Source organism: Nipponia nippon, unplaced genomic scaffold, assembly GCF_047370975.1.
Source record: "Nipponia nippon isolate SJK-2023a ecotype South Korea unplaced genomic scaffold, ASM4737097v1 scaffold_22, whole genome shotgun sequence".
In the NCBI taxonomy this organism is placed as follows: Eukaryota; Metazoa; Chordata; class Aves; order Pelecaniformes; family Threskiornithidae; genus Nipponia; species Nipponia nippon.
Window position 1 is genome coordinate 6,206,939 of NW_028262339.1, and position 22,440 is coordinate 6,229,378.

At 36.6% G+C, this 22,440-nt stretch overlaps 1 protein-coding gene across 2 annotated transcripts in view; it reads right to left on the minus strand.

Moving 5' to 3' along the window:
- Nucleotides 1–22,440, minus strand: part of LOC148055452 (guanine nucleotide-binding protein G(q) subunit alpha) — a 155,413-nt gene that overhangs the window by 97,151 nt on the left and 35,822 nt on the right. For both annotated transcript variants that reach the window (XM_087760283.1, XM_087760284.1), the window contains exon 2: nucleotides 15,664–15,848. In XM_087760283.1, the coding sequence (XP_087616409.1) occupies nucleotides 15,664–15,848 (185 nt within the window). The remainder of the gene's footprint in view (nucleotides 1–15,663; nucleotides 15,849–22,440) is intronic.

Sequence of the window (22,440 nt, forward strand, 5' to 3'; positions counted from 1 at the left end):
GCCAAGGTACAGGAAACAAGAAACTTCCTTTCCTCTTAGAGCAGAACACCCATAAGCTTGGAATCTTGGCAGACCAAGAGATGCTGACAGAGCTCCTGGCTCCAGAGAGGACGTTCCTGAGTGGGACAGAGCACTGGATGATTTTTTTGTAAAACAATTTAGCAAAACAGTGCAAGGATAGTATCAACTATATTTTTCAAGGAGTTCTTCCTCAGACTACTTCCTGTGCATGCCATCTAGTAAGCATACTTCTATATGATTAAACACCATAAGGCTAACAATAAAGTAAAATGGAAACATTAGAGCAAGTGTTGGTAAGCCGTACATTTTCCTTGACCTATATACATAGTTTGAATCAATTTGCAATATGTTATTTGAATAAAAATAAAGGCCACGTGTAAATGCTTTACTTCTTGCTTTCTCATGTATATTCCTTTTATTTTTGGCATTATGGAGAATCACAGATGAATTTCAATTTTGCTTTAGAAGTATATAGACTCTGCTATTTACCTGAAAATCAGTATGAGGATAAGATTAACCTTACTACCCACACACATACTGAACAACAATCAAATAATCAGCAAGAGAACATGATGAATAAATTACTGTGTGTATTTCTGCTCCACTGGGGGGGACAATACCATATAGTGATATAACTATACAAAGTTTCATTATTGTATAATATAAGCCCCCAAACTCCTATGAGACTTCTAATTATACCCTTCACCCTCTTCTCCCCCCCTTTTTTAGTTCGCATTAAAAAAATAAAAAAAACCCGAAACAAAACCAAAACCAAAACACATTTAACCCACTACACTTATTTTCATGAGGCTCAGTACAGGAGAAGCAAAAAGCCATTTAGTGCATAGGACTGCTGAACTGCATACGAAGTAAGAAATTAAAAAATTGTCCTGATTCTCTAGGCCCTAATTTATAATTAACTTATTATTTTTCCTTCTTATTTCTAGAATATTTATTCGTAACTCCTTAAACGCTACAAATTATGCATGCTATAATATGTGAATATATTGATATGTAATGTCATATACATTAATGTAGCTTTTTTTAAAAAAAACTTGAACCAGAATTAGGTTCTAAGTTTATTTTCATTGTTGCTTTTCTCATATGGCACAGAGCTGAAGGCATTCTCTATGCTTTTAACTGATATCATTTGAGATGATGATGACTTTTTTTATTACAATAGGGAAACATTTAGAACCAACTTAACATAAAATTGTTTTAACACAGATAATTTAGGATTGTCATAGTTTTATCCAGTTTGTTCTAAAATTTCTTTAACCACAAATATTGAAATCATTTGTGTTCATGAATTCTTATATGAATAATCTGGTATCAGTTTCAGCAAGTGCTCATCAACTTGATTAAGATGACAACCACTGGACTCATCATAGTTAACAGAGTCATGAATGCCCTTGGGGGAGAAAAAAAATAATTATGGGCCAAATCTAGTTCAATTTATACTATAAAGTTTAAAGATTTCTTCGAATATTTGTTCAAATTAGTTTTACTAAAAGATTTTTACCTGAGGCTTCCACTAGAAGCATGCTTGGAGGGACACATGTCAAGAGGGACTCTGCCTGCAGAGTGAATATGTGGCAAGAGCCCTCACATTTTTAGTTACAATTTCAACTACGTGTTTCATCTTTATTGTTTTGTTGAGGTAAATAGTAGGAAAGCCTTTAACCATCCTCTTCTAATCTGAAATGCAGGTACTGGGGGTCCAGGATGAGTGGCTAAGTACTTCTTAACTGCAAAGAATAACTCACAACAGATAATCTTCATAAAAATCAGAGACAAAGGGGTTTGTATGGGAAAAAGAGCTCTGGGGTAAACTATCCCTTCCTATTTAACTGCATGCAACTCACACAGCAGCTGAATCAGACAGCTGCTGGGGTGGTAGTGGGGTGTTGGTTTAAAAAAAAAACAAACAAACCAAACAAGTAACTACAAATTAAATATGTAAAAATTAGGTGATTGAGCTGAGTGTTTCTCCTAGCAAGAATCAGCTTACTGTGCTTGCCCTGTAGACCCCACCCTGTCAGTACATCCAACTGAACTGACCTACCTATGCACTAAAGATTACGTTTGTGTGAGTGTACTATCTGTATGGAAGTCACGTGCACTATCAATACATATTGCGCGCCAACACTGAAAACACAAATGGGGTGGAGGAAAATACTGGTTAGCTGAGTCAATCTCTTTCTACCTGTGTTAGGCAGATGGTGCAAGTAAAAAGAGGAATCTCAGTACATTCACTGTACTCCTATTGTCCATCTATCAGGCACAAATCTATTTCTGGTTAACAGCATTCAATTAAAAGAGATGGAAGATGATGAAAAGGAGTTTTTTATTCCTAACAGTTACGTCTGATTTCTATTCAGTTGCAAAATCTATCCTTTTGTTTTCATATAATTGAAAAAGTGATAGTGGAAAGTTAAAAAGGAAGTGCATTAAAAAGAGGAGGAAGAAAGGTAAGATGGTAAAAAAAGGAGGAGGATGAGGGAAAGCATTAACATTTATTTATTACAAATTGACTATGCGCACTCCACAATTTCCAAAATTAGGACTCATTTATGAGAGCTGAACCAGCTCCTGTAATATGCAGAGCATGTATTTCTGTATTCCTGCACAGTGGCACAAGGCACTGAGCCACAAATACATGATTCCAGCATTCATTTCTACAATCATACAGGTTTTGCAGCAACCCCAAACTAGTATGATTAACACTTTGGTACGATAAATTTATAAAGGGAGGAAACAACTTTGTTTTACACAGAGGTGAAAAGAGCAGGATAAAAGAGACAATTATCATATTCAAATTTATTTGTTTAAAGTTTTATAGCTTTAAAGTAAGCAATATTAATGCAAATGTAAATGCTGTAGGATACAATCCAAGATCTATATTTAGGTTCTTAGCTGCCAATAAGTACATCAATTTCAATAGCTAACATATGCTGCACTAAGCAAGTAAAACAAATTAAGGCATTATTATAAGATATTTAGATTGAATTACCCAAATTTAACAAACATATTCAACACTTCTGGCAAAATTGACTTTCTTGTGGCCACATAATGAGTTGCTGACAGAGACGGGGATCGAAGATGGAAGGATCCCTACAGCCCACCACGCATCATTTACACAAAGAGGACCTAGTTCCAAAGAGATTTTTTACCTCAGGGTAATCCAAGGCAGCGTGTGTTGGGCATGCTACTGCTGCTTTCCATTCATGACTCTGCACTGTAAATCAAATGTTGGGTTATTCTGGGACTGCTCACTATGAGAGTGCAAGTAGGGCAAGGGATGCAGAGGCTGGGGCACTGGATAGTGCCACAGTTCAGCACTCAGTGGGAGGGGGAGAAGAGGTCTACATTCAAATAGTCTCTGGACAACAGCTTTGAACACTTTTCCAGCACTCTTCTTCATTTTGAAGTCTATTATATTAATATTTCAGTCCTACCCATTGGTCTCTAACAGCATTGGGCTGCTGAATAGCAAGATGCTGTAAAAGCATGAAATATAGCATAGACTAACACTCAAAATGGCAAGATTCCATCAAAACAGAAGAAACATTTTAAAATGCACAAGCCTTTCCCTTATTCTATAATTGGTTATGCTGAGGAAAAAATTCTATACAGTGCAGAAGAAAATGCTTTGCTCAGTTACTGATTTTATTTATAAACTATAACAGTGCTGGCACCAGTAGTATATCATAACAGAGAAAACTTATTCTTCTTACTCATTACATTCATCTGCTGATGCACTGAGGCATAATTAGGAGATGGAGATAAATACAAATGTCTGAATTTTGGGTGTGGTATGGTTCTGGTTAAGCACATTTAATTCAGCCTATCAAAGTATCTATAAACTCCATTTTCTGAGACAAAATTAATTCATGGTAAAAGCATGCATTATATTTTTGCTGTTCACAAGGAAAAGATACTGTTGCTTCTTTACACATAGCTTATAGAAGGGATGTTTTGTATTTCGTACAATACCATCAACTGTAGAGCCTAAAATTATGTTTTCTGTTTTCTGTTTGGTTCCACAGTCACTTGGCATACTTATTTTAACAAACATTGTATTACATTTCTCTCAAACTCTGCAGCTGATATAACCCTCTCTCTGCAAAATAAGTGTTTGAAAATACTACTAAATCAGAAAGACTGTACTTCACAGCCACCTTATCTTCATATAGCTGGACAAAATGAGGTTATGTCAAAGAATGACCCCCATGTGATGAATTCCATGATCCATACTGCTGGAGAAAATTTCCTGAGAAACTCACCAAGTTTCAAAAAGACTAAATACTCGAAAGGAATATGGGAAGCAGGAAAAAAGCAGCAGTATAACAGTTCTTGTTTATTTTCCTCCTCTTACTCTCTTCAGCAAAATACAATTGGTCAAGATCAGATATGGAGAATACCCAAGGTGAAAGACCCCACCAACCTACCCCCCCCAAACCACCACCCACACACACAACCCTAACATGATCAAAGAGATCTAATCGCCAAATCCAGAATAGGTAAAAAAGGTGTTTAGTGAAAAAACTTAATTTGGTATCCTGCTAAGAAATAACTGTCATGTTTAAGGAATAACTTAATGAGACCATCTGAACATTAGAGAAACATTACTGAATACACTTATTCAGGCATTAACCCTGACCTTAAAAGTAGATTCAACAATAAATATACTTTGGAGGAGATTTGACTGTATAAATACTTATATGTGTATGAGAGCTCTCATTGGGATAGCTTTATATGAGAAATCTAATTTTCATTCCTTTCCCAAGGGGAAAGAAACCATACAATCCAATTTTCATGCAGTTCAACCCAGTAATGCAGGACACGATGAAAACTTACATTAGAATGTGGAACAGCCACAATTTGATTACATTTTATGTTGAAAAGGCTTCTGTAGATGGCATCTGTTTCAGTACACCCAGATGGTTGTAACATCTGCTTGAGATGCATTCATAAAAGGCTGTTTTCTACTGCCTATCCTAGCTAGTATATGACAGAAATTATAAAATACCTACTGGATCACATAAATTCATTCCAGTGCAATTTAAGAAAGTAGTTCTCTTAATAAAGCCAATCTCAATGAAGAATATTAAAAATATTGTTGTTGCAGTTTTCTTATTTGTCAGATGGGTAAAATACCACACACACTGCTGATTCATATGGTATCCAAGAACAGTACACAGGAAGCTCTACAGGAAGACCACAAAAGATGATGAGCATCCAAAAAGGGATAGATAGGGTTCTTAGAAACTTCCTGAACATAGTTTAGAAACTACCTGAATGCTCTTTGTTCTCCCTTGCAGAGATCCCATTGCAACCTCCTGAAAAGGTCTGTCCATTCATGTATTCCTCAATTTCCTCACACATATCCTTAAACACCTTTCCCCATGAGCAAATCTGAAACAGAACAGTAACTCCAATTTTCTTTTAGAAAAATCCATTTTATACTGTCTGCCACAGTACATACATGTACTACATGTACTAGTCAAATGTTCTTCATATCTTTTAGTGATATCTCAGTCCAATACTATTGGCACCTGCATTACCACAGAACCAGTTAACTTTTTCGCTACAGAAAAGGGTTTAAAAAACACAAGCAAGTTATGAAACGGCAGGTAGCTGAAAAAACTTTTTAAAAAAGAGAATAAATGCTGAAGATATCTTCTTCCCCAAATTGTAACTGTACATCTAAATTAAACGTTCCACAAACTACTTTTGAAAAATGTCACAACATTTCATTCTTTCCTATGTTCTTTTTATTTTAATTTGCAGACTGACTGCAAGAGAATTTATAATATTGTATTGGGTTTGTGTGGCCAGGTTTTGGTAGCGGGGGGGCTACAGGAGTGGCTTCTGTGAGAAGATGCTAGAAGCTTCCCCTATGTCTGACAGAGCCAATGCCAGCTGGCTCCAAGATGGACCCGCCACTGGCCAAAGCTGAGCCAGTCGGTGACGGTGGTAGTGCCTCTGAGATAAGATATTTAAGAAGGGGAAAAAAAACCTGCTGCACACAGCAGCCAGAAGAGAGGAGTGAGAATATGTGAGAGGAACAACCCTGCAGACACTGAGGTCAATGAAGAAGAAGGGGGAGGAGGTGCTCCAGGTGCTGGAGCAGAGATTCCCCTGCAGCCTGTGGTGAAGACCATGGCGATGCAGGCTGTCTCCTCTGCAGCCCATGGAGATCCATGGTGGAGCAGATATCCACCTGCAGCCTGTGGAGGACCCCACACCAGAGCAGGTAGATGCGCCTGAAGGAGGCTGTGACCCAGTGGGAAGCCCGCACTGGAGCAGGCTCCTGGCAGGACCTGTGACCCTGTGGAGAGAGGAGCCCACGCTGGAGCAGGTTTGCTGACAGGACTTGTGACCCTCCATGCTGGAGCAGTCTGTTCCTGAAGGACTGCAGCCCGTGGGAAGGACCCACATTGGAGAAGTTCATGGAGGACTGTCTCCCATGGGAGGGATCCCACGCTGGAGCAGGGGAAGAGAGCGAGAGGAGGAAGGAGCAGCAGAGACAATGTGTGATGAACTGACCATAACCCCCATTCCCTGTCCCCCTGTGCCATTCGGGGGGAGGAGGTAGAGAAAATTGGGAGTGAAGTTGAGCCCAGGAAGAAGGGAGGGGTGGGGAAAAGGTGTTTTAAGATTTGGTTTTATTTCTCATTACCCTACTCTGATTTGATTGGCAATAAATTAAGTTAATTTCTCTGAGTTGAGTCTGTTTTGCCCGTGACAGTAATTGGTGAGTGATCTCCCTGTCCTTATCTTGACCCACAAGCCTTCTGTTATATTTTCTCTCCCCTATCCAGCTGAGGAGGGGGGAGCAATAGAGCAGCTCTGGTGGGCACCTAGCATCCAGTCAGGGTCAACCCACCACAAATACCCAGTACATTTCTGCACTGTTTTGAGTAGCTTTATTTTCAATCCTTTATTTTTAATGTTTTAAGTTTTCAAAGGCCAAGGCAGTATTAAAAAGTTCCAGGCTGACAGAGAAAGTAGAGGAAAGGAAAGGCAGAAAAAGAACCAAAGGAAACCCAGAAAGTTCTGGTTTTACGGGGAAAAAAAGTCATTAAAAAGCCTTACTGCAAAAGATTTCAGCTTTCAAAAGTCCCTTTTCAATCCAGAGTTTGAATGAAACCAGCTTTAAGAAAATGCATAGGGTCATCAAAGAAAACATTAAAAATGTATATAAAATGTTTCTTAAAAATAAAAATATTTCATCCCAGAAAACACACACAATTTTATCTGATTACATGGTTTTGTGAGTTAAGTAAAAAAACCCCACCCTTCAAGAGCTTAAAATTACACAAGATTCTTCCTATTTTGTTGTGATGTGCCTTTAAGAAGCAAGTTTAGCTTTCAGAGGCTGGTACAATGAATTATTCTGGCCTTAGTTTATTACCAAATGATATATCAACATATGACATTATGGCTTAGACATAGAAATGGAGGGTGTTGGGTTTTTTTTAATGGAATATGATTCCTACTCTTAATAAATATCGTAACAGTAAAGAAAACCCTTCCAAACCAAACTATTCACATCTTTTCAGTTTCTGAAAAAGTGGATTGATAACTGATACTACCTTTGCATCTATACCCAATTCAAAAGAAATACTGGAATACACTGCACAAAAGTTCTGTTATGTCAGAACACCTGTTAAAATACTTAGATGAGGCAGAAATCCTGTTTCTGTACAACTACAAGTTGCTAGTGTAGGCCGAGTGAACCCTGCAGGTGTAAAAGCTATGTCTGTTTTGTACTCAGCAGATTCCTGTTTTAAATAATCCTTGAAGAAGCTTTGAATAATTGGTGCTACCATATTTCTCCAATGTCAAGCACCTAGTTGAGCAGAACCAGCAGTAAAGAATAAACTACTGGACTACCTCAAAAATAATCATAATTGAATAAACACACTAATAGAAATGCGCACACAAAAATTTGATTTCCATTTTGTTCTAAACCTCTTAACGAATGTAAAATGACATAGTGTGGCCCTATAAATGGTACAGTTAGAAAAAACAAGTTTGCAGTCAGACTTTCCAAGGTCAAAATGGTGCTTTCCTTCTACGACATACACAGCAAAACCTCTGTAGATTACAAATAGATATAGACTAGATAAGAAAAATATGACCAAAAAAAATCCAATGTCAATAATTTTGATTTGTGTGTTTTTCTTTTTTGGATAAACAGAAATAAAAACATCAAAATAGCCATGAAGTGGTGCAATTGGCACCACAAAGACTGCTATGGGATTCACCAGGGTTATACAACTGCTCTGTTAATATCTCTTACTCTATGGCATGTTCCCATTCTCCCTCCACCCAGTATATGGCTGTACCAGAGTCCAGAAGGGAAGAAGTGTGCCCAAGACTTTTTTATGCTCCAGTGACAGACAGTTACTTTTTTGTACAACCTGTACAACTGGCAGCACTTGGTTCTCTGGTCCAAAAAAATAGCTGGATAAGGACCGGAGGCAAGATGCAAAGAACATATGCACACACCAAGAACACTCATTTATCTGCTTGTACAGCCAACAATACATACTGAGAGCATATGTTCTCAAAACAAGGGTCATAGCTTATTAAAGAAAACAAAATCTAAAAATAGAGGAACATCTTCAAACAAACTACTTGGGCACATAATTTACATTTTGAAAATTTTCAAGAAAAACTCAAAATTTGCAAAACATGTACATGCAATCTATTGTTACACTGTATACAAATTAGCTAACAAGGTTAACTAAAAAAAACAAGCCAAATTTTAACTCTGCCCTATTGGTCACATGAAGGAAAATGGAAAGTCATCAACCTGAAACAAACTTAATTAGCATGAAAAAACCCTTAATCATAACAGCTTTTTCACAGTATTACTTGCCCCAGCCAAGGCATAAATTTCATGAACTCTGATGCACAATACGGACTAAGAGCTGAGAAACTGAGAGCCACATGAGAATTAGAGAAGTGTAAGAAGAGATTCAAAGCAACTCTGTCTCTGTTACCCTTCCAACCCAATACTAAGCTCTGTTTTGTCAAACTCAAGACTGTTCACAGAGGTCACTTGCTCATAAAAAATCATTTTCTACTTATCCAATATCTTAGGTCCACCATAATATTAAATAATCTACAAAAACCAGTCAAAGTGTATATACTTTTTTGCCAAAATTGAGGCATGCAACAGAGGCTTTGTGCTTTGATTCTGGAAAAGGATATTGTCAAAAGGAAATTAAAACAAAACAAACACCAATAATGTCATACTTAAAATCTTTCTTTGCCAACCTCCTTTTCCAGAAATAAAACACTGGACCTTTGTCTCATGCCTCACCTTTATGTAGTCACTTAAAGTTAGACTTTGTATTCACTTTACTGTAAGAATGGAGGTTACATGGGTCCATATTCTGAAAACAGGTAGGCATGTGATCAGAATCACATATTGTGAATATATAATCAACTCTAATGTTTAGACTTTATACCTACTTGAATCAGGAAGAAAAAAAATGGAAGGAAAAAAGTAGACAAAGTAGTTATGTGAATACCTCTATCAGGCAATACATCCCCCTATAAATACAAAACTACTACTACTCATAATAATAATAATAAAGTCAAACATTTGATAAAAAAAAGTTGGTTAATTTATAATTTTTTTAAAAAACACAACTCATTTGCTTAACAATTAGCCAATTTTCTAAACCAAAGGTGAATTGTATAATAAGAGAAAGCTTTCTTGCATTTCAGACATTACGACTTTTACCACATAGGAAGTGCAAACTGAAAAAGAGATACCGACAAAATCTTCAGAAAAAATGGCCCATTTTAGCTGACGGTTTCTTAATTCATGGCAGTAAATCTTATTTCAAGCAAATCTTGTGAGTTAGTAGAAATGAATGATGAAAACATGAGACTGATGTTTTTAGTAATTTCACATAACATAAATGGAACATAACTGGATCAGTCAGTTTCCCAAAAAATGTTTATTGGGGGAAGGAAATATTTTCTTAAAGTTTCAGAGGATTTTTAAGAAAATATTTCAATCTGAAATTATTTCAGAATTAAATGCTGGATTATCTAAACACATAACTTGTACAAATGAATGAACTAATTAGGAAGTTAACAAATATTTTACTCTAAGAAAAATTATATTTATATTTGTATATTAAATATTATATATAAATACCCATATAGTTACATAACTACTGTTAATAAAGGGAAAAGTCAGAATCGTTCCAAGACTGTGACATCTCACTCATCATTACCTTAAAAATGAACTCCAGACCTCTATTACATAGAAAAGTTGCCTTGAGAGTATTTCACATTTTTATTGCCAGAACACATGCTCACATTAATGTTTCTTTTCAGGCACACAACAAGAAAAATAACTATGTGACAAACATATCTGAAGTAAAAGAGAAAGAATACTTATAAAAAAGAAACAACAACAAAAAAAGCTAGAAATGTCTTCCGATAGTTATTGTCCTTTAACCCCTGCAGGAGTGATCATAAAATCTACAAGAATCTGTAAGCAAGCATTTTCACCACCCATTCTCTCTACTAACAGTAAAATGGTGGAATTGGAAAGATAAAACATGGACATCACACCCCACACATATGCTTTTGCATATGACTTATCACTTCCCATTAGCAAAGGGTAGTTAATCACTTAAAATATGTTTTAAAAAAATAAAGTGCTTCTCTTAAAATGAAATATAAAAGGAGGAATGAAGACATTTTAATGCACTGAAAAATGAGTAGCTAACGTTGAGTTTTCAAATTTATGTCTACAGTATCCTATATTTGGCATATATATTCCATAATCAAGGTCCTAATCTTTTCAAAATTAAATGTTAGTGCATGCATGAACTTAAATGTGATTAATTAATTGAATTTTTGGGGCTTGCAGCTGTTCTAAAATGCGAACATTTAAGTAAGTTTGCAGAACTGAAGGCTTAGACAGTCTCCTCATTTCATATAGGTGAAATTACCTATAATTTTACTGGGAAAGTGAAAAATGTTTGCTTTTATATTTATATGTTTATTTTTAAGAAAGATATTCTCAGCTCTTTGAGTGACCCTGCTAACCTACCTTACCTCTGATACACAATCATTTTTCCTACACTTGGAAAAAAAATAAATCTAAAAGTCACTTCTGTTGGGATAAAATATGAAATAGTAAAGCAGAATATAAGAGATGGAAACAAGTAATTTACAAATTCATTGGAGCAATACAGACAAATGCAAGAAATATCTGCTCTAACCAAAAGGTAAACAAATGAGGGAAGTAAGCAAAATGATAGGAGGAGGCCAGGATATAAGTTACTACGTTGATAAAAGGATGATTTTAAAAAAGGTTTGCTTCAAATATAATGAAAAATTAAAACAGTAGAGAGTAGGACAATATGGTAAGGTCACAGGTAAATAGATAAAAACTTTATAAGGTCAAATGTAAAAAGACTAGAGAGAGGCCAGCTAGGCACGAGAGGAGTAAATGACTGACAGAGGGAGACAGTTAAAAAGAAAAGCAGTTGGGGAGAGACTGAGATCTATTTAGGATTGTGGAAGTCCTTGTGGAAGTTCACTCTTTATGAAGCACTGAGGAAGAAATTGTTCATGGCTTTATTGAAGGCCCTAAAGCTCTTTGATGAACATCCTCATGGGAGGAAATGTAAAGCTATTGGGGAGCCAATTTTTACCTCATGTCAAGCAAAGCTCCTGAAAAAAAAAAAGTTGTCTTTAATTTCTTTATCTGAATAGATGTTAATTGATTACGATACTTGAAATCTTACTACACTCTCTTCCATGTTGGCTGGCTCTTAGGTAGTCTATTTCTTGCCAAAAAAATTGCATCAGGAGTTTCACAGTATTAGAAGCATTTAACTTTCTGCAAAACTTCTATTTACTGGGTAATTTTTCTTTATTATTGTGTGTCTGGAGGAAGACATCTGAGAGTACTAGGATATGTCGAATACTAACATGACTAGTATAAATCCCTTTTTCCTACAACCTGCTTAAGCTCTCTGCTTCAGGTTTGAGACAATGAAGAATACTGTTTGCACAGATGGCACAGTTCAGTTTTCTCCATCTGCTTGAAGAGCCACTTTGTATGTTCCAGACCAATAAGCTATTCTTTAGAAGCATTTCATTTCAACATCCCAAGAATATAATTCTTTTTAAAAAAGGCCATAAATCCCACACATTCTGCATCATCTGAGAGTCAATGAACCTCACATACAGCTTGCACACTGCTGCTTGGGATTCAATTTTTCATACTCTTTGCATATCAGGTAAGGTATATGAGTGAGGTCCTTTTCTCCAACCTATGTTTGTTCAACATGAAATTTCACTGAAGAGATCCAAAACATTTAAGACTCCAAATTGTTTACCTGAGATGAGAATTTATGTAATTTGACTCCATACCTGATCCTGATGTCTTACTTTCTGTCTGTGTTTGTTACAGTAGATTCATCCGACTTATGGGGGGGTGGGGGTGGGGGGGGGTGGGGTGTGGAAGCTATCAACAAAGTAAACTTGGCCTTGAAGATAATGTCAGCAAGATTTTGGACTTTAAAAGCATTTTCTCAAACCTGCTTATTTTAATTTTTAAACATTCCCTATAGGAAATAGGCTTAAATACAGAAACAACTTCAGCGATGGAACCACTCTTTGAAACTTACAGCAAACTACTTGGTCTACAATAAGACATAATTTTATGTTTTCTGTCTCTATATTTTCTTGTAGCCTGTTCTGTTACTATCACTCACATTAGGTATCTTGTTATAAATATTTAAGAAGTCTCACAGGAAATTATGGGCATGGATTCAAGTAAGATTTCCTGCCTGCTAACCACTACTGAGTGACACCTTCCTGACAGTCTGTAAGAAGAGGCAACTGCCTTCTGGAAATTACATTGAAAGGGAACATTAAGGGGTAAAAGTGGTAGCAGTTCTTTAGTAAAATAGTAGATTTATTTAGTAAAACTTCTGTAACAACAGGAGAGAAAAAATAAAAAGCCATCCTTCAGCAATATTAGACATGAAAAAAGATAGAAGAGGAGAAATGGGGGACTACATTACCTGGAGCAATGGCTTCTAAGCCACTATGGACAACACTGGGAATGTCAGAAGTTAAAAAAATTAAAGCTAATGGTTTTCTTAATTCAGTATTTGAAAGGACTGACAGGAACATAGATACACAGGTCAGATTTCTAAAAAGACAGGTTTTTAAAAGATTTTAAAATATATATATCTATATGGACTTTTTACAAGGGAGCATAGTGATAGGACAAGGGGCAATGGCTACAAACTGAAAGAGGGTAGTTTTAGATTAGATATTAGGAAGAAATTCTTTACTATGAGGGTGGTGAGGCACTGGAACAGGTTGCCCAGAGAAGTTGTGGATGGAAATGTTCAAGGCCAGGTTGGATGGGGCTTTGAACAACCTGGTCTAGTGAAAGGTGTCTCTACCCATGGCAGGGGGGTTGGAACTAGATGATCTTTAAAGGTCCCTTCCAACCCAAACCATTCTATGATTCTATGATTCTATATCTTAGATTTTAAAAAACTGAATTTGAATGTCAGTGGTTGCACGTGAGTTACTATTGTACATTCACAAAAATTTTGCAGGCAGGCAATTTTGAGAATTGCTCAAGTCTATTTCTGTAAAAAACAGAACAAAACAAAAAAAACCACCTAAGGCTTTTCTGTATTTTATAAACTGCTTCTCCAAAATTCAAGATGCATATAAAAACTTCACAACTTCTGGTTAAAAATAATGGAAACACAGTAACATTTACTCAAAAGGAAACTAAAAACCAATCCATAAGCCACCATTTCCTATGTCACATCCCTAAGAGAAAAGATAACCCTCACCCATTATCTTAAACCTCAGTAGAGCTCATATTCTGGAGTTGACAAGAGAAAGAAGTGTGATGAAAAGTGTGATGAAAGAAGTACGATACAATGCCCTACCATCAGTTCTGAGACATTACAATGTAAACACTAATATTTACATTTATCAATTGACTTTCACTATTCTGATAATAAATCATATTGGTGACTACGAAGCCAACACAACGCTGGAAGAACTAACTTCCTTAACTTAAAACATGCCTCTTCCTACATTGATGATATTAAAATAATCCAACCTAGATGTCATTTTTTACACTGTACAAAGATCCCAACTGCCTACTTAACTGAACTTTTTTAATTTGATAAAAGGGTCACTTCACTCTCTTTTCTTTAGGCTCAGCCACATAAACATCAGCTTGAGCTGTAGTTTTCTAAGCTACTGTGCAAAACAAGTACTGTGCTAAAAATATGCTGTTACTCAAACTTTGAGATATTCTCTCCAGAGACTGAATTTCCTGATATGAGATTCAAATTCATAGGAAGTGCCCTTCCTGTGTTTTTTAGGTTGCAAGGTTAATGAGTTTGCTTTCAATGGAGAATAAAAAAAGGGGGGAAAAAAAGGGGGGGGGGAAAAAGACAAGTTTGCATTTTTTTAATTCCCCTGAATTAAAAAATCCCTGAGTTTTTAAAGGAATTGCATCTAGAACCTGACGTCTTTGGCAAGTTTTACTTTACTCCACACCTAGCCCTATTAGAACTGATGGGAATGCTTGTGAAGTAGTGAGCGCAAAGACAGACTTTCAGTCAAGTTATTTTTATATAGAGAAAGTGAACAGCTCTAATTAGAAAGGTCTGGCCACGTGTATACAGCTATGCCCCATCTAACTAATTCACTTCAACTATATAAAAACATTCTATATAGATTCAACACTCAATTTGAACAATAACCGTAGAATATATACTTTGTAGTATAATACAAGGAAATAATTTACTGATTTATGATTAGGACTTTCGTATACTACAGCAAAGTGACAGTCAATATAAATTCCGAAGAAAAATGTGCGCTTCACAATCAACTAACTTTTCAAGTCAGCTTGTTAGGAAATTCAGTGCTTTATGTACAGCAAAAACATGGAGCTGAAATACACATGCAAATTTCCTTTTTAATACTAGTTATACCAGTTATACATTTGATTTCAATTTCTGAATGGAAAAAAAATGGAAAGAAGTTAGGCTAATCAAAGATAAACCTTACAAAATGCTTTAAATGTATTTTCTCTTTCTAAATTTCAATTATATCATCACTTTCAAAATAATTTTCTTATTCTAAGGCCTTGTATCAAAAGTTTTATTTCATAATATACTAACACACAAGCAGATATCCCCACCTATTTTTCTAATAATTTTATTTTTTCCCTACATAATATTAATAGAAAACCTTAAGTAGTACTGGTACAAACCAGAAAAATGGCTTAACTGTGCTCTGGCCAGAACATGGGCTGGGAGGAAAGGAAAAAAGATAACTAAATTCACAGACAGACACTAGCCTGCCCTTTACCCTCTCACTATGATAAACCCCCCAGACATCTTGTTAAGAACAGCACCTGTGTTGTCAGAGCAGTGCAAAGGGCAGAGAACTAGAGGCAGGACTAGAAGCAGCCCTTTTCTTCTAAACTTTAGATAGAATATAATTTGTACGTGATGTATAATTTTTAAAGACCTTCAGTACTTTTCCTAAAGATAAAAGAGGAAAAGTTTCATCTATGGAAATAAACAAAAATCTCACCTTATTATGTTCATACTTGTATGGGATTTTGAGGGTATCCATGGCTCTGATCATGGCCTGCATTGCTGTAAATATATTCTGGTACACCAATTTTGTAAAGCCCCTTTTGTCTTCATCAGAGTAACCTGATCCATGAATGATTCTCATCTGTTTGATGAACGTGCTTTTGCCACTCTCTCCTGTGCCTGCATGACAAATAAGAAGAATATACTTCAGCCACTGGACACAAACATGACTTTTCTGCACAAAGCAGACAGCTTGTTCAGTGCAGGGCAGAACACTGTCAAGTGGTTACGGTGTTTGCAAGGTGCTTGCTACAAGGACCAGTTCATTATCAAAACAGCAGTAACACAGTAACAACTGAAACAACACTGAATTAAAACTTTTATTTTGAAGACAAAATAGAAGTAGAAAAAAAGATAGCAATGAGTTAATAACTAAACTAATAACTAAACCAAAATATACTCTCAAAAATATCTAGAATATACCACTGCATATTTAAAATTATAAGCATAAATTTCCGTTCCTGAAGATACAGTTCTCAACAACAACTAACTTTAGGGAATTATTATGAGATGTTCTATCACAAAAATTCATAGAATAATAACAAAAATTATCTTGCTTGGCCAACCTTCAGGACATTATGTTAAGCAGCAATATACAATGAATATATAAATTTGTTAGAAAGGCAAATAATATAACAATTACAGTTCTGCAAACTTCAACCACAGAAACATATAAAATCAGCTTTAATTAAAATTTGGCTCATATTTGTTAACGAAGACTCATTACTTCCTTTAAATTTCTTTGCATCTTTGTACTTTACACAAAGTACAAATAATAACTTATAAATTAACATTCTGAATGTTTAACAATTTAAAGTTAAGATCTGCTTGTTGGGAATTTCGCACAGAAGATATCACAGCATTTTTTCCTTTGGCCCAATTCAGTCTCTCTGTGATTAGGAGAGCTTATCTAAGCAAACAAATCATATGAATAATTTATAAGGAGGAACCGAAATTTAGAACAAACAGTTACACAGCCATACGAATGCCGTATGTTCACCTAGCTACTTAGCCCCCTAAGAAATGCAATGCATTTACCTGCATGCAGTCCTTAGCCTTTCAGCCTGGATTTTATTTTGATAATTTTTATAAAGCTTTCATGCCTCATTCATGCTCTAATATTTGGCTCCCAGGACAAAGAAAGCCTTATGGCTTTACATGATGTTTTAGGTGTCTCAGAGTAGTGTATTTCACAAGCAGTGCAATGTAAGGTTAAAGCATGATGCTGTGCTGGCAACCCTTAAGTACTTCTGCGGTAGTACATTGCAAATTCTAACCTGGAAGCCTCTAAAAGCTTTTGGCTTTACTGTGCGTGACTGTTCACTCAACTCCTGCTTAGATTTTTGGCTAACACAGCTCATGCTAAGGCCTGATGTATGCTGGGAGAAGCGCCATTAGGTCAAAGCCAGGGCACCACATAGGCAGGACAGGTGGCCAGAAAGAGCTAAAAGGTCATTATGCAGCCATTATCACCTGCAAATTGCTGTCTACTGCAGCTATCATCTTATGTCTGCCAGTCTTGCCAGAATCTGCTAACTTATGGAAATAGTATAGACCAAACCTCCAAGCTGGAAGGTATAAAACATCAGCTTACCCAAAAAGCTTTTGAAGCAGATCCAACAGCAGCTGGACTGCTGAGGCTTTCATGCTTTCCGGTGTGACACAGGGGATGCCTGCACCATGACGGAGGACGAAGGATAAGCACTCTCATTGTTGGCTAGGTAACTAATTCTTTTCTTTTGTTCATAGGTGCATGATATTAAGAGTTATGGGTTATAAATTATGAAACCTTATGACTTGAATGGTGAATAAGTGAATTCATGTGATAGACTAGTCTGGGCAAAAGGGGACTGAGCCCCTGTTTGTCATATTTGTTTGTTGTACTTCTTAATGAGATGATGAAATAAAGTTTAAATCACAGAGTACATTGTCCTGAAAATTTGAGATCCAAACAGACCGTGACATTGTGGACTTTGTTTTGAAACCTTCAGCCCCATCTCCCACGTGTATAAAACAAACTTCTAACACAAGTCTTCCTTACACACACATTCCCAGAAAATCAAGCACAATGTTATATACAGACCTATTTTACTTCCTCTGTGGAAACACAAATGGTTGTTATTGCAATGAAACTTCTCCAAAGTTGAAAAGTTAAACTGAGCCTCCTTCCACAATCAGCCTTCACTATGATCCCCAGACTGTGCTGTGGTCAAGAGCAAAGCACCAAATACACAGACCATCTCTGCAGGGCATTGACTGGCCACCAGGATGTAATCTACCAGAGGGGAGAGAACATGACTTTTCTCAAGAGTTTATAAAATTACAGACCTAGGCAATGCAGAACTACTGCATACTAAAAAAAATGCTTCAGGCTACCCTTAGATCTCAGTTTTTCCCTTTTTCTAAAACCTACACAATGTAGTCATGTTCTTATATATGAAGTGAAATAAAGTACCATATCACACATTGCTTTAATAATTCTGTAATATTTTCCACTTTTTCCTGCAAGATATATGTCACACATTTAGTACATAAGTCTGTTCAATATGAACCCATAAAGCACAGAATAGTATATGGTATGCTTTTTTGACATGATTAACTCTTATCAAAAATTTTGCTTTAACTAATGCATAAGAAAATCATTTGCACCAAATGTCTCTAAATCACTGCAATACAAAGTAACTTCCATTTTTGGTCAACATAATGCTTCTTTAAGAGGGAATCCATATTCCTTCAAAAAAAAAAATCATAAAATAAAAATTTAGCCACTGAGATGGTAAAAACATGTTTGTATTATCTACTCTGTTTTAAAATAAAAATTGAAGCTTTTAATTCTTCACTGGGAGTTTAGGTAGCAATCAAAATCACACACAAATGGAAAGAAAAGATGCTGATAAAGCCATCTGTATTACATTAGAGAAGACAATATTTCAGATTATTTACACTGTGAGTCTATAAAAATTGCAATATATAGGCAAAGAAAATTAAAATCCAAAGAAGAAAGTAAAACCTAAGGAGTCTATATCTTATTCAGCTTTGTGGTTCTTTAATTGGGTGGCACTGTACTAAGACTTTGTTAGCCTAAGGCTGATAATAAACTATATTTGGAGATCTAAAGGTATGCTAAAATTTGCAAACATTATGATTCACTGGTGCTGAATTAAAACTATTCCTATCTTCAGCTTTTCTGGAATTCTGTAAGGGAACAGAATTGGACCAATGTCTTCTTTCATAAAGCCACGCATACGCGCACACAAAAAAAGTATAATACTATACATACATATATAAAAATGTCATTTCTCTCTGCTTATGTACTTCCTCAAGTCTGTCCCTTCTTAGGTTAATGCTCAATAAACCATCCTGTTTCTTCCCACAGACTAATCTTTTGGTTAAGCCAGCAGCAACAGTGAAGAGAACATTTCTAGCCCGCCTTAACTGAATCGACTGTCACATGTCCTGTGCTTGGGTCACAACAACCCCATGCAATGCTACAGGCTTGGGGAAGAGTGGCTGGAAAGCAGCCTGGTGGAAAAGGACCCAGGGGTGTTGGTCAACAGCTGGCTGAATATGAGCCAGCAGTGTGCCCAGGTGGCCAAGAGGGCCAATGGCATCCTGGCTTGTATCAGGAATAGTGTGGCCAGCAGGACTAGGGAAGTGATAGTGCCCCTGTACTCAGCACTGGTGAAGCCGCACCTCGAGTTTTGTGTTCAGTTTTGGGCCCCTCACTACAAGAAGGACATCGAGGTGCTTGAGTGTGTCCAAAGAAGGGCAACGAAGTTGGTGAAGGGTCTAGAGAACAAGTCTTATGAGGAGTGGCTGAGGGAGCTGGGGTTGTTTAGTCTGGAGAAGAGGAGGCTGAGGGGAGACCTTATTGCTCTCTACAACTCCCTGAAAGGAGGTTGTAGTAAGGTGGGGGTTGGTCTCTCCTCCCTAGTAACAAGCGGTAGGACGAGAGGAAATGGCCTCGAGTTGAGCCAGTTTGGATACTAGGAAAAATTTCTTCACTGAAAGGGTAGTCAGGCATTGGAACAGGCTGCCCAGGGAAGTGGTTGAGTCACCATCCCTGGAGGTATTTAAAAGAAGGGTAGATGTGGTGCTTGAGGACATGGTTTAGTGGTGGACTTGGTAGTGTTAGGTTTGGACTTAACGATCTTAAGGGTCTTTTTCAACCTAAATGATTCTATGTACAGGGGCAAAGTGTGAAAAGTAGTCCTGGTGAAAAAGGAAATAATGGAAAATTTCCAGCACAGAATGCACTAAAACAGAATACAAGAATATGAATTATAGATCTAATAAAATGTATGGGATTGCACAGAAATTATTAGGAAGTGAATACGGTCATTTTCAGCACAATATACAGGAACTTACGAAATCTTCACATTAATAGCTTCTCTTAGATTGTTATGATCAAGGGGAAGAAAGTCAATATTTTTATACTGTTACTGACAAGAAAAGCACACAAAGAAAGTTTCAGGTTTTTTCTTTTAAACTATGAAATCAAATATTTCTGTAAAAAAAATCCTCTTTAAGTGAAAAGCTGCTTAGTAGTGGCAGAACACCAAATACATGCATGTCTCTAGGGATTTGCTCAGATACTTGCCCCACAACTAGAATAACTGGGAAGAAAACAAGCAACGTTATTAACTACAACAAAACAAGTTGGGAATAATGAATCTCCAAGGTTAGCTAAACAAAGCTGCAATGATTACAGCATTATTCCTGGTGGAAAGTGGGGTTTAAAACTATTACAGCACTGAAGTTAAACCTTGATTTCACTATTTTTATATATTTTTGACCTTTTAAAGTCCCATGATCGGCATTATGAGAAGATCAAGACATTGACTGATATCACACTCATAGCAGAGCCAGGAAGATAGTCAAGTTGCTTAAATGCAGCACTAACCCCTTATACACAAACATCATGCACAATTTATTGCATTACTACTATTTTTCCTAGTGCACATCCTGCAAAAATAAAACTACAAAATGGTAAAACAGAATATGCTTTGAATCATAGAATCATAGAATATCCTGAATTGGAAGGGACCCACAAAGATCAAGTCCAATTTCCTGCCTCCACACATGGCAACCTAAAAGTTAAACCATGTATCTAAGAGCATTGTCCAAATGCTTCTTGAACACCGACAGGCTTGGGGCCATAACCACTTTCCTGGGGAGCTTGTTCCAGTGCTTGACCACACTTTCAGTGAAGAACTATTTCCTAATATCTAATCTGAACTTCCCCTGATGCAGCTTTAAGCCATTCCCTCACATCCTGTCACCAGACACCACAGAGAATACATCAGCACCTTCCTCTCTGCTCCCCCTCACAAGGAAGTTGTAGACAGAAATGAGGTCACCCCTCAGTCTCCTCTTCTCTAAGCTGAGCAAACCTAGGTATCCTCAGCTGCTCCTCATAAGTCATGCCCTCGAGGCCTTTCACCATTTTTGTTGCCCTCCTTTGCACACAATCTAATAGTTTGATGTCCTTCTTATATTGATGATCCCAAAACTGCACACAGTACTCAAGGTGAGGCCGCACCAATCCTGAGTATAGTGGGACAGTCACTTCTTTCGACAGGTTAGCTATACTGTGCTTAATGCACCCCAGGACATGGTTGGCCCTTTTGGCCACCAGGGCACATTGTTGACTCATATTGAGCTTACCATCAATCAAAACCCGCAGATCCCTTTCTGCAGGGCTGCGCTCCAGCCTCTTGTCCCCCAGTCTATATGTACATCCAGGATTACACTGTCCCAGGTGCAGAATCTGGCATTTGTTCCTGTTAAATTTCACACGGTTGGTGATTGCCCAGCGCTCTAATCTATCAAGATCTCTCTGTAAGGCCTCTCTACCCTCGAGGGAATCAACGGCTCCTCCTAATTTGTCATGTCATCTCCCTCCGGCCCCTCTGACTAACGTTTTTCTCCACTGAATGAAATTTCAGTCATTATAACTGGAAAAGATGAGTCTGGATCTCTTGATGTTTTCTAGTATTATACGTAATTATCATGTACCAAAACACATCTAGGAAACAAAAAAAAACCACATTTACCATACAAATACAACTTTATACTTTGTACATTCTGCTTTCATGAATTGTAGATAAAATATTTGGTGCTTGATTTTCTAATCAATATTTTAAATAAGTACTGTAATATCTGGAAAGTATACTTGATATATATTTTTATACATCAGAAATGCAGATTAAAACCCAGTATGTTATGTAATTTGTTAATTTTTAATAGTATGTTAAAAACTGAAGTGCAAAAACATAAAAGTACACTTTCCAAAGGGGGGTGGGTGGTAATATTTAACATATTTTACATTTATAAGGTCTATTTTGACAGCCTAACATTAACTTTTGACCTCCCACTTGTATTAAGGGCCTCCATCCAGGAAATCAAAGGATACTGCAGAGCATTTTGTTTCTTAAAATGTATAAATGCTTTCAAAATGAATTGTTTTATCATATCAAAGCCAGCATAAACATCTCTTCACTGAAAACAGAAGTCATAGGAATAGTTATACTTCTGTTACAGTGCAATATTTATGTCAAGCAGACTTTTTGATATTATTGAATGTCACTGTCTTAAATGAGAGACTAAGAACAGCAAGTGCTTCTTAGTGCTTTCATGTTTTTTTCCCCTCAAAAATGGTTGGCCACTGTTTCCAGAAGAGATATTCACTCAAATTCTAGGCTTTAGCCTA